This window comes from Oncorhynchus mykiss, chromosome 23 (assembly GCF_057628025.1).
Source record: "Oncorhynchus mykiss isolate SJ-2025 chromosome 23, ASM5762802v1, whole genome shotgun sequence".
NCBI lineage: Eukaryota > Metazoa > Chordata > Actinopteri > Salmoniformes > Salmonidae > Oncorhynchus > Oncorhynchus mykiss.
This window is the reverse complement of record NC_143044.1, coordinates 29727723-29740566: the sequence shown is the minus strand read 5'-3', so window position 1 is coordinate 29740566 and position 12844 is coordinate 29727723. Positions and strand designations below refer to the sequence as shown.

Genomic DNA, 12844 nt, shown 5'->3' with positions numbered 1-12844 from the left:
CCCGCTTTGTCGACAAAGGCCCCATTTAATGTTAATTTGCCGATTGAGCCGACATATGCAGTATTGACTGAGAATGCAGTCACTGCCAACGCTTAGGTACATTGCTGACAAAGTGCGATGGGATTGAGTCCAGGCCTAAGTACACAAATTCTGATTTTGTTTTCTTGTTGTATAGATATCACTGTAGTCTTTTTAAAATATGTAATGACACAAAACGAAAATAAAAAAGTTCTATACAGATGAGACCATAGATAATTATATCAAAAATGTTTAATCTGAAATCATGTCTTCAAAATATGTCATATAACTGGTGTCATAGAACAATCTGTAATACCATTTTTTTCTAAGGTTTGTTTTTTCTTGTATAAACAAATATATACGAGCAATGTTTTCAAATAAAAGCTTGTATATATCGACATTGGCAAGAAAAGTTTCAACCATAGATAATATACATTTTATATTCATACTCAGACGATAAATTTACATTTTGTATAGTAAAAACATTTATTTTAACAAGTTTTGTACCTACATTAATCAAAAAAGCACAACATATTTAATAATTTTACAAATTCTTCATAAAAAATATATTTCTGTACAAAAACATTTTCTTTTGCACCTACTTAAAGTCAGCAGCACATGATAACATGATGTTGTAAAATGGAATGATATTTAATTGAATGCAGTTGTACAGCTCTTTTCTTGGGAATATATTTTACAGATGATGAAAGAAAAACGTTATTGCAGCAAGCCAAAAGGAAGGCAAGATGTGGATTAAAAGCAGTGGGTCTTACTTCACAAGATGTTGACAAAGAATGAGGGATGATTTGATTCATTTTTGTCTTAACCCTATTGATTGAAAACACTGCTGTACAGTTGTGCAATGAACAACAGGCATAATTTGAATAGTTCACTTTGTAGAAAAACGAAGGAAATGCAAATTCTTCTTATTTTACGAACACACATTCAATTGATCACACTCTGGGAATCCTGCAATGGTTCAATGGCCACAAATACAACAGACATTAACTGGAATCTGATAGCTCACAAGATTATATTACACATTTTGTCATTGATCTCAAAGCAAGTGCATATGATAACAGATTTTGAAAGGTAGCTCATCTACTGTTAATTTTTAACGTTATTTGTGAAAACATGCATAACCAAAATTATTAGGAAAAAAAAAAAGCTAATCTATGACTTTGGAATCACAGTGTACTGTATGCATTCAAGTAGCCCTACACTCTCAAGCATTAGTGTTGTAACAGGTCATTTGTAACTGTGACAGCTTTGTCATGCTTTTGAATTTAATAAGGCAGTGTTTCTTGGAGTGTAAATATGAAGTCAGTGTTCATGTCATCATCACTGACTCAATACCCTTAAGGATAGGACGGACATACCATAAAGGGGGAAAAAGAGATTATTAAGACAAGCTTCTAAACCAGCTCATGCCTCTGCTAAAGAAGGATTGCCATTCAACTTCATTCCCCATCTGGCCTTAAGTGACATGTGTGTCAGAATAAAACATGGTGTAATCTTATGGCACATATACATTAAAATACACTTCTGCATTAAAACTGTGATTTAAAGCAAGTGCAGCATTTATGAAAAATAAACATTTCATTAGTTCCAGTATTGTAGAGTAGAAAAATGATGTCCTTCTGCGCAACGAGGTATATTTGAAATGTAAGCAAATTTGCAGCAAGACCACAAGATAGGACTGCAAACTGTTTTGTAGGGTTACAAATGTTAAATGCTTGTGGCAATGTGAAATAAACTACAATATGAACAGCAAACTGATGATTGACAATATAAACAAACTATCATGCATGATACATACTGTAATTATCTGATGCAATTTACAGTATACTACAATATTGGGCATTGTTGTTTTTCAAAGCAGATGAGCCAGATCCGTTTGCTCTGCAGTAATATTGATCTGTGAATACAATGACAAATGACTCACAATAGCTGCACATTTGTATGTACACCAGTTGCTCCTTAATTGAGATTTGTGGAATGATGCTTGAGTGTTCCATAAATGTATTTTCAAAACCAATATTGAAAATAAAATAAGCCTCTCTGTTTATAAACAGTAGCATGACAGCATGACAACTTGTGGATATGGAAATATACTGTATGTTTATCTACAAATGGTCAAAAACCCTGTACGTAATTTTTTCAGTTGGTTTGAAAATTCCTCTTTTGACTCATTTCATACCCATTCATAACACACTAGTGCAAAATTTGTGCGATAAAGTTTTTCAACACAACAGCTGAGAGAGTTCCTTTAACTACCCAGAGATTAGATAGCCAAGATCTCATGCGAGACAGTTGTAGTTGTAGCATATTTTCCCTTTATTGGAGAAGTCTGGCAAGGAATGAGCAGCAACACGTTCAAAGTTGCTCCCTCGTTTGTTGTTCATCTTCACTGAAGAAAACACTTTTTATCAACAATTATGTGGCTTTTCAAGACACTTCTGTGTTTCCCCAAGGAGGGCCTTTGGGGAAAAAAATACAGATTTTTTTTTTAAAAAGAGAGGAGAATGAATACTTTCATCCTGCAAAGAGCAATAAAAGGCAGAACTCCTTGATCCAAGAGAGTATCTTCTGTCCTGGCCATGTACATAGTCCCTGCTCCATAGAACACCAATAGTTGTTGTTTTAGTCCATATAAAACTGTCCTTGATTTAAAACTTGTCTTTTATCATCATAACGTGATGAGACAAAGGAATATTTGCATCTTGCTATAAAAACCAGTCCAATGCTGGCGATACAAGGGCTATACTACTGTGCAGACTGTGTTCAGAGTTGTATCAAACCTCACAGCTTTCGCCTCCGTGGGTTTCATGTTTGTGTCATACAAAGGGTTTTCAAATGACGCTTGTCCATTTGTGTTTTCATGACCTGTGTAGCCATTGTATTGTACTTTTGGTCTTGTTCTGAAAGGTGAACAATTAAAAGTGTTAATACATTTACAATATTTTAATAACTCTACTAGCTATGATTGTTGTTTACTTTTCAGACAAATATGACTTTGCATCATGAAGGGATGTTAATGTACAGCAAAAAAGTGCAAAGACGAAGCAAAAACTCTTTCCCACTTGAAGAAACTCTGTAAATTGTTGTAACTGCATATTTAAACATAACGAATAAGAATAAATGAGACACGTAGCTAATTAAATTATGTTTCAGCCCTCCTTTGATCTAGAATACACATTTACCCTAGGAGACTATATAACCTCTTATTATTTGAAATATGATACTGAGGAGTCCTACTCAAAGCCTACTGACCTAGTTTTAAGCTTCAATATAAAATCAATGTGAAGACCTTGATTCCATCCGGGAGTTACTTTGTAAGCCTTTACTTAATATTCCCTCCATTACCTTACAAATCTCACTAAGTAAAAGTAAGACAAATGTAGGTTTAGAGACTTGCCTGGAGGGCTTAGTGTCTTCTACATTAACTTTGTTTGGATATAAAAAGTCCTAAAGCTAATCCCCCATAAAGGCATTGTTAAAGCAGGATCTATCTTCATACAGTATGTGGAGAATACCTCTGCATATTAAAAAACACATTTCCAAAGCTTTCCAAAGTCTCTGTGGGAGTTTGAATGAGGTAGAGAGGGTGGTAATGTAGCCTAGTGGCTAAACATGTACAGTATGGTATGCAAAATTCAGTAAAGAAAGAAGAAAATATTATAACTATCAAAACAGACTAATCCTATATTATGTTATTATGACATTGTCAAAAGACAGTATTCTAAATCTGACACTTATGTGAATATGAAGGTACTTAGTAAGCATGATTCTGTATTCATTATACATTAAAACACAATACTTCAAAACTCCCCTCCGGTAATTTTATCAGTCAAAAAAACATGGATTCTCATGAAATCTTTTGGGCAAATGTCTACAAAAAACAAATAGAACAACATTCAGCTGGTTTAAATATGCTGACAGAGAGATGACAATATGAGATCAAAGAAGACAACATATTAATTTAAGCCCAGCAAGTTGATGTTTTTCCCTCAAATTATCATTTTTTCTCCACAAAATGAAAAAAGTAAAAGAGAGTAATGACGATGTGGAAGTAGGAATTGTTGTTTATAGTGATTTAGTTTCTTATGTCTTACCTGCCGCCAGCCCTGATTACATCTTTGGGTCTCTCATTGTCATCAGTGTCTTGTGAAAGCACCCTGCCAATTTTTTATGTTCTTTTAGTATTGGGTAATTTCCATTTTATATTGTCACATTTTCTTTCTTTTGCTTGTTCAAATAGCTTTGGAAAACTCCACTGCTCTTTCTTGTAATCATTTTGTCACACACTCATCTAACATTTGGATTTGTTATGTAATGCTTTATCAACTGAAACTTTTAGGGATCACTCATCGTTGGTGATTTGGCACAGGAGTTTCCCATAACTTATAAGAAAGAAACAACAATGTTGAACATCCAAGCATATATGGACAAACATCACCAATGCAGGTTACCAGATTTCCAACAGCCAGCACTCCTTACCTGTGTTTGTAGAGGTAAAATGCAAACCCTGAAAGAATAAGGGCAAAGAATGGCACTAGTATGGCAACTGCTACTGAACTGCTATTCGTGCCATAGTATGGAGGATTTGATGGGTCCAGGTCTGTTGTAAAGAGACCTAATAAAGAAACATAACAGTACAATCATTCTTGTCAAGATTTTGGGAGTAACTTATGTAAAAGGAATCATGTATCAGAAGTAAAATGTAACCGTGCATGTATTTTTTGTTGTTGTTATATTACTGAGACTACACAATGACTGTACCTCCTCTTGTTAGCACAAATATTCCAAAGTCCTTGCTGTGAATATGACCCTGGTAAACAAAGGTTTTCTGGTCAGACTCTGCAGTCACCTAAACCAACAAAAGAGAGAGGATTTCATTTTTTTACTGATTACATCAGGGAAGAGTTGAAAAGCAGAACCATTACACAATGAGAACTATTACCCATTTACCTCACATAATCCTTTGGTTTCTCATACAGCTTATCATTCTCACTCGCCTTGAAGTTACTTACTTCTATAGTGTTCACTTAAGTGTTGCCCGAGAAGCCGGTGTTTGGAGGATATATTGGAACTTGCCAATATATCCTTATATACAACGGTTTACCTACATATTCAAATAATGATTAACATATTTCATTAAAAAAATATATTTTGATGAAAGTATTCATACTATTTCATCCTTTCACAAGATATAGTCCCGACACAAATCTAGGGTTGCTGCCCAAGCCGGCTTGTCGTTCTTTCTATCGGTTCGGTTGCTAGAGACGTGACCCGGTTGTTCAGACTTTTTGTTCTGTATCCCTATACCAAGGCGGCAGGGTAGCCTAGTGGTTAGAGCGTTGGACTAGTAACCAGAAGGTTGCAAGTTCAAATACCTGAGCTGACTTGTCCAAATCTGTCGTTCTGCCCCTGAACAGGAACCCACTGTTCCTAGGCTGTCATTGAAAATAAGAATTTGTTCTTAACTGACTTGCCTAGTTAAATAAAGGTAAAATAATCTATGGACATGACCCAATCGTTCATTCTAAATGTTCCATTGCCATCCCGGCTGGCAACGTTCTTATCTCTTGCTTGCTAGCTAGCCAACTACGGCTGAAGTGCAGTAAGAATAACAACAAAGTATTATTTGGATACCTCCATAACAATGACCTAATGAGGCGGGATTTCGTCTGGCATAGAAAAATGTGTTCACTCGCCTGGACACTGTTTTTCAGAGGAGCTAGCCAACAACACAGCGAACACAATGACTTCAAACTGAAGCTGGAAAGACTGCAAACTAGCTGCACTTTGTTTAGTTTGACATTCCTTTGTATATATCCATAAAAATTATGCCAGCTGATTCATGATTTCAACTGAGAAACACTGGCTGCCTGTCTGTCTCGTCCCGACTCCCAACACGTTCATTACTGTGGGACAGCTGGAGATCGTTTGGAGTAAAAAGTATATCCTTTTCTTCAGGAATGTAGTGAAGTAAAAGTAGAACATTGTCAAAAATATAAATAGTAAAGTACAATACCCCAAAAAATGACTTAAGTAGTACTTTCAAGTATTTTTACATCTCTGCCTGTTGTATAAATGAAGATACAGTATATTTTTAACTTTCAAAAGAGGGCTACACTAAAGTAATACGGTATCTTAAAACTGACACATTTTTATTTAAATAATTTTAAGTATGCTAGTATTAGGTATGCTAGTCAAAACCATATGCCAGAGCTGCATATTGATGAAGGACATGGTCTGCAGACATTAGCATCTCATGAGCTAGGTGTACAGCATATTAGTAAAAAACAGAGGAAGGAGAAAACATGCTTAAAGTAAGGGAGCCAAAATATTTTTGTTTTGAGTCCATAATAAGGCCCTAATGTAATTGGAAATAATTATAATTTAATTAAAATAAAAGACTCACGTAGCCATCCATTGCCCAGTTGTCATTCTTGAATTTACTGAAATGATGCTCTGTTGGACCACGTATCTGGTAAACCTTCAGTAGCAAATGATTCTCCTCCTTTTTGTATGTTCCTGAAAGCAATGGAAGTTGGGTTATCGGTTGGTGTTTACTGTTGTAATGTTGACTTCAACTGTAATATTTGCCAAATCAAATAATGTCAGCGTTAACATGTGTGTTGTGCTTTACCAGAGAGTTTAAGCTGCACTCTGCTCTGATCCAAAAGTGTGACATTGACTCTACTGGTTGTTGCATTGAATCCATTTACAGTAATAGTGGCACCTTCTCTTGCCCCAAGGTACTCGTAGAACCCGGTCCAGCCAAAGTTTAAAGAAAACACATTTACAGGAACTGAAGGAAAGAAAGACTTGTGTTATACTGTATGCCTAGAACGAGATAAGGTACAACAATTAAACCAGATTATTTTAGCTTTTGCGTCATCCATCGGCCGTCTGTACATAAGATCCATCATTAAGAGTAATCTCAAGATCTGCAGTATCCATATTAAAGGAAAAATCCATAAAAACCTATGTTTGTATTTTTTTAACAAGTCCACTGTTGATACAGTCCCAAAATGTTTTGCATGTCAGCAGTCAAGTTTTCAAGATATTGGACTTTCAAGAAGCAAGGTGTCACTTGCCACATCATCATGACGACGCAAAATACCAAAAGAGAAGATGACTCAGAGAAAATAACATACCACCAATCTTGTTTTTCTGAACATCCGACTCCACTCCTTTTTTACCATTTATTTTTGGGCCAACTGAAAGACGGAATAAATAATTGATTCCATTAAATTTATGGATGTAACCTACTCACTGCCAGTTGCTGCTTGTAGTCTAATAGTCACAACGTTGTTTTGGCCAAATTTTACCAAAGTGATTTAGTTGTGATGATAGCAGAAATGTTGTATACTCAATTATCTAGGTATTCTCAGCCAGCACAGAGAACAAAGCAAATTAACTACTTTATTGAATACCAATGTATAGGGGGAGATATGATTGATAAATACAAGATGCAGGTGAACTGATAATGTAAATATATGGCCCACAGTAAAATGTATCCTCCTCACCGGAAATAGTGACATTTTAATAATAGGTATATTCCAGTGCCAAACTATACCTTTGCAGACAGGTGGCTTTCCGGACCACTTTCCATCAGGTTTACATGTCCTGTGCTCTGATCCCCCATCCAGGAAGAATCCGTCTTGACATGTATAGATCAAAGTATAGCCCAGAGTTGGTAGATCAATAGCCCTCACGTCAATGTTAGACGGTGTCTCGGGCTGTCTGCAGGCATGGGCTACAAAAAAATAAAGAAAGGAAGGTAATTCACAATAAATTCCCTTGACCCGGTCAGAATACAGCAGCCCCACACCCACACCAGTACTATGGAGTTATGTAGAGATCAAGCAATCCTATCAGGAGTGAAATTATTAAACAAATCCTGAGTGTTGCTATCTATTTGTAACATAATATATGAGCTCAGTCTTCACACCTTCCTGTCATCAACTTAAGCCTCCCTACTCCCAGGCCTCTGACAGTGAAGCCACTTTATGTGGGGATTTTGTGGGGTTTTGTGGGGTATGTTGTCAAAATCGCACACTGATTTACCACTCACATACGAACATCTTAAACTTGGCCAACTTTATCTATTTTTTTGCTGAGGGCAGCAATCCCTACTTTACTTCCGTCCATGAATCACACAGCCATTTCTCAAATGTCCATTCCCTTTTGAACATCACCCTCAATGGCTTTTCTGTTTTGATCTGTCTTTTAATCCATATATACAGCTCAAGACCTATAATACTGGGCAGAGTTATTAAGAAGAGGGATAGAGAACATGACACTGACATGGGGAGAGTAGTGATATAGAATGCAATAAATCAAAGGGTTACATTTGCTAAACCAATACTTACTCCTTTTGGCTGGCATACCCCCCTATATCGCCTGTATCTCTCCCTCTAGTCACTAACAAGTCAATGCTAAGACAAATGATACCTGCCGGATTAATAAATTACTTCTTCAGTTTTCTTGACAATGTCTTGGGACAAAAACAAATCTTTCAAAATGTCTTACCGATACATTCTGGTTGCACACCACTCCACGTCAAATTTTCTAGACAGGTTCTTGTCGTAGATCCCAGTATGTGGTAGTTTTTACGACATTTGAAGGAGATTTTGCTTCCAACCTAAAATAGAAGACAATTTACTATAAATGGTCAACAACCTGGGAATTACTTTGACTGAACAGAATACTATTTTGGATTGTTTTAGCTAATTATCTGAGCACAAATGTCAATACAAAGATGTCTGTTTACTCATAATTTCACATCGCTTAAAGTAAGGACCTTACCTCAAATCCTTGGTACGTGACTGGTATCCCGTAAGATGGAGTTCCAGGGTCTCTGCATGTGTTATATGCAGGATCTGAAGACAAATGGAATGTTTAGCTCACTGCCTACCAACATCATCATCACTGAAGAAGAGAAGGAAACACTCAACAACACAACATGATATGGTACAACACACCACAATTAAGGCAGCAGATGTGTATTATTATTATTGTTATTATGGTATGAATGGGCGACCCACCTATACATGAGGGCTGTATTCCACTCCAGCTCCCATCAACCTGACACAGTCTCCTGGGGGACCCGACCAAGATGTTGGGGTCCCTGCAGAAGAAGGTCACCTCTGACCTGTAGGTGAACTGCTTCCCCTCAGCATAACCCTCTGCTGGGGTGCCAGGGTCTCCACACAGCACAGCTAGGCATAACAAATCACAGAGACCATAAATCAAATCACACAATTCACACACATCATCCGGGTTACGTGGGTTTCGGATTTCATGATTCACCATTTTTTAATAGGCATGAGGATCACAATGTTTCATAGGCAAAACTGACCAGCTAATCTGGAGGCGAAAGAGGGGCAAGCGAGGTGCTGGCTAGTGGAGTAGAACACTTGAAAAAGAAAAGGAGAGCCACACACTCTAGGAGCTCAGATGCAATAATTTAATAACCTAATAACCAACGTTTCGAAAGACAAGCTGTCTTCATCAGGGTATAAATGACAACTGACTAGCTAGTAGTTTATAACATGGCTCTTGGAATCACAACATTATGAGGTGAAAAACGATAATCTTGTTGTGAGACCTTGTTCTTTACAGGGTTATGTGAGACAGAGAGCCTATGTAATATAGGTCAGTGGTTCCCATTACACACACACACAGACACACAGACACACACACACACACACACACACACACACACGCACACGCACATGCACACGCACGCACACACACACACACACACAAACTGTATATATACACATATACATATTTATTTTGGAGTCCGGCTTTCAACTTAATCTTGAAAGTTGTAATAGTAGAATGCACAAAGTGCATTTTCGAAACTGGGTTGTACATCATCAATTTGCCTCTTCTCAAGTCAGTCACTGCATACCTTAAAGAGCTACAGCGCCTTCAGAAAGTATTCAGACCCATTGACTTACGTTAGTGTCTTATTCTAAAATATATATATATTTTTAAACACAATACCCCATAATGAAAAAGCGAAAAAAGTTTTTTTTTTAAATTTTTGCTAATTTATAAAAAAAACAGAAATAACTTGCTTACATGCTTCAAGAGGGCCACCATTGTTCCTGTTCCCAAGAAACCTAAGGTAACCCTCGCAAGGCTGCAGGCCCAGACGGCATCCCCAGCCACGCCCTCAGAGCATGCGCAGACCAGCTGGCTGGTGTGTTTACGGACATATTCAATCAATCCCTATCCCAGTCCTCTGTTCTCACATGCTTCAAGAGGGCCACCATTGTTCCTGTTCCCAAGAAAGCTAAGGTAACTGAGCTAAACGACTACCGCCCCGTAGCACTCACTTCCGTCATCATGAAGTGCTTTGAGAGACTAGTCAAGGATCATATCACCTCCATCCTACCTGACACCCTAGACCCACTCCAATTTGCTTAGCGCCCCAATAGGTCCACAAACGACACAATCGCAATCACACTGCACACTGCTCTTACCCCTCTGGACAAGAGGAATACCTATGTAAGAATTCTGTCGACTATCGGCTACAGCTCAGCATTTAACACCATAGTAACCTCCAAACTCACCATTAAGCTCGAGACCCTGGGTCTCGACCCCGCCTTGTGCAACTGGGTCCTGGACATTCTGACGGGACGCCCCCAGATGGTGAGGGTAGGAAACAACATCTCCACCCCGCTGATCCTCAACACTGGGGCCCCACAAGGGTGCGTTCTGAGCCCTCTCCTGTACTCCCTGTTCACCCATGACTGCGTGGCCATGCACGCCTCCAACTCAATCATCAAGTTTTCAGACGACACTACAGTGGTAGGCTTGATGAGGAGGAGGTGAGGGCCCTTGGAGTGTGGTGTCAGGAAAATAACCTCACACTCAACCTCAACAAAACCAAGGAGAAGATTGTGGTCTTCAGGAAACAGCAGAGGGAGCACCCCACTATCCACATCGACAGGACAGTAGTGGAGAAGGTTTCTATCTCAAGGCCATCAGACTGTTAATTAAACAGCCATCACTAACGTTGAGTGGCTGCTGCCAACATACTGACTCAAATCTCTAGCCACTTTAATAATACTTTAATAATAAACAATTGGATGTAATAAATGTTTCACTAGTCACTTTAAACAATGCCACTTTATATAATGTTTACATACCCTACATTACTCATCTCATATGTATATACTGTACTCTATACTAGAGGTCGAACAATTAATCGGAATGGCCGGTATTTTTGGACGACGATTTTGCCGATATTTCTTTTTTTACACCTTTATTTAACTAGGAAAGTCAGTTAAGAACACATTCTTAATTTCAATGACGGTCTAGTAACGGTGGGTTAACTGCCTTGTTCAGGGGCAGAACGACAGATTTTTTCCATGTCAGCTCTGGGATTCAATCTTGCAACCTCACGGTTAACTAGTCCAACGCTCTAACCACCTGCCTCTCATTGCACGCCACGAGGAGCCTGCCTGTTACGCGAAAGCAGTAGAAGGCAAGGTAAGTTGCTAGCTAGCATTAAACTTATCTTATAAAAAACAATCAATCGTAATCACTAGTTAACTACACATGGTTGATGATATTACTAGTTTATCTAGCGTGTCCTGCGTTGCATATAATTGATGCAACGCTGGGGGATGATTTAACATTTGCGTTTGAGAAAAAAGCACAATTGTTCCTCGACTGTACCTAACCATAAACACCAAATCCTTTCTTAAAATCAATACACAGAAGTACAGTGGGGCAAAAAAAGTATTTAGTCAGCCACCAATTGTGCAAGTTCTCCCACTTAAAAAGATGAGAGAGGCCTGTAATTTTCATCATAGGTACACTTCAACTATGACAGACAAAATGAGAAGAAAAAAAATCCAGAAAATCACATTGTAGGATTTTTAATTAATTTATTTGCAAATTATGGTGTGAAATGGCTAGCTAGTTAGCGGGGTGCGCGCTAATAGCGTTTCAAACGTCACTCGCTCTGAGACTTGGAGTAGTTATTCCCCTTGCTCTGAAAGGGCCACGGCTTTTGTGGAGCGATGGGTAACGATGCTTCGAGTGTGGCTGTTGTCGATCTGTTCCTGGTTCGAGCCCAGGTAGGGGCGAGAAGAGAGACGGAAGCTATACTGTTACACTGGCAATACTAAAGTGCCTATAAGAACATCCAATAGTCAAAGGTATATGAAATACAAATCAAATAGAGATAAATAGTCCTATAAATACTATATTAACTACAACCTAAAAACCTCTTACCTTGAAATATTGAAGTCTCATGTTAAAAGGAACCACCAACGTTCATATGTTCTCATGTTCTGAGCAAGGAACTCAAACGTTAGCTTTTTTACATGGCACATATTGCACTTTTACTTCTCCAACAGTTTGTTTTTGCATTATTTAAACAAAATTGAACATGTTTCATTATTTATTTGAGGCTAAATTGATTTTTATTGATGTATTATATTAAGTTAAAATAAGTGTTCATTCGGTGTTGTTGTAATGGTCATTATTACAAATACAATAATCGGTATCGGCGCTGAAAAATCATAAACGGTCGACCTCTACTCTATACCATCTACTGCATCTTGCCTATGCCATTCGGCCATTGCTCATCCATATATTTATATGTACATATTCTTTTTCATTCCTTTTTTGTTGTGAAATTGTTAGATTACTTGTTAGATATTACTGCATGGTCGGAACTAGAAGCACAAGCATTTCGCTACAGTCACATTAACATCTGCTAACAATGAGTATGAGACCAACAAAATATGATTTGATTTGATTTTAAGTATTCAGACCCTTTGCTATG

General features: G+C 37.8%; 1 protein-coding gene across 1 annotated transcript in view; it reads right to left on the bottom strand.

The window, feature by feature from the left end:
* Positions 1–255: 255 nt before the first annotated feature.
* Positions 256–12844, bottom strand: part of LOC110502713 (CUB and sushi domain-containing protein 1) — a 500827-nt gene continuing 488238 nt past the window's right edge. Inside the window, exons 61-71 of the mRNA XM_090217249.1 lie at positions 9078–9251; positions 8839–8912; positions 8563–8674; positions 7607–7786; positions 7185–7247; positions 6674–6835; positions 6446–6558; positions 4801–4888; positions 4519–4654; positions 4134–4196; positions 256–2939 (exon numbers count right to left, since the gene is read on the bottom strand). Coding sequence (XP_090073375.1) covers positions 2780–2939; positions 4134–4196; positions 4519–4654; positions 4801–4888; positions 6446–6558; positions 6674–6835; positions 7185–7247; positions 7607–7786; positions 8563–8674; positions 8839–8912; positions 9078–9251 — 1325 coding nt within the window. The 3' untranslated portion in view covers positions 256–2779. The remainder of the gene's footprint in view (positions 2940–4133; positions 4197–4518; positions 4655–4800; positions 4889–6445; positions 6559–6673; positions 6836–7184; positions 7248–7606; positions 7787–8562; positions 8675–8838; positions 8913–9077; positions 9252–12844) is intronic.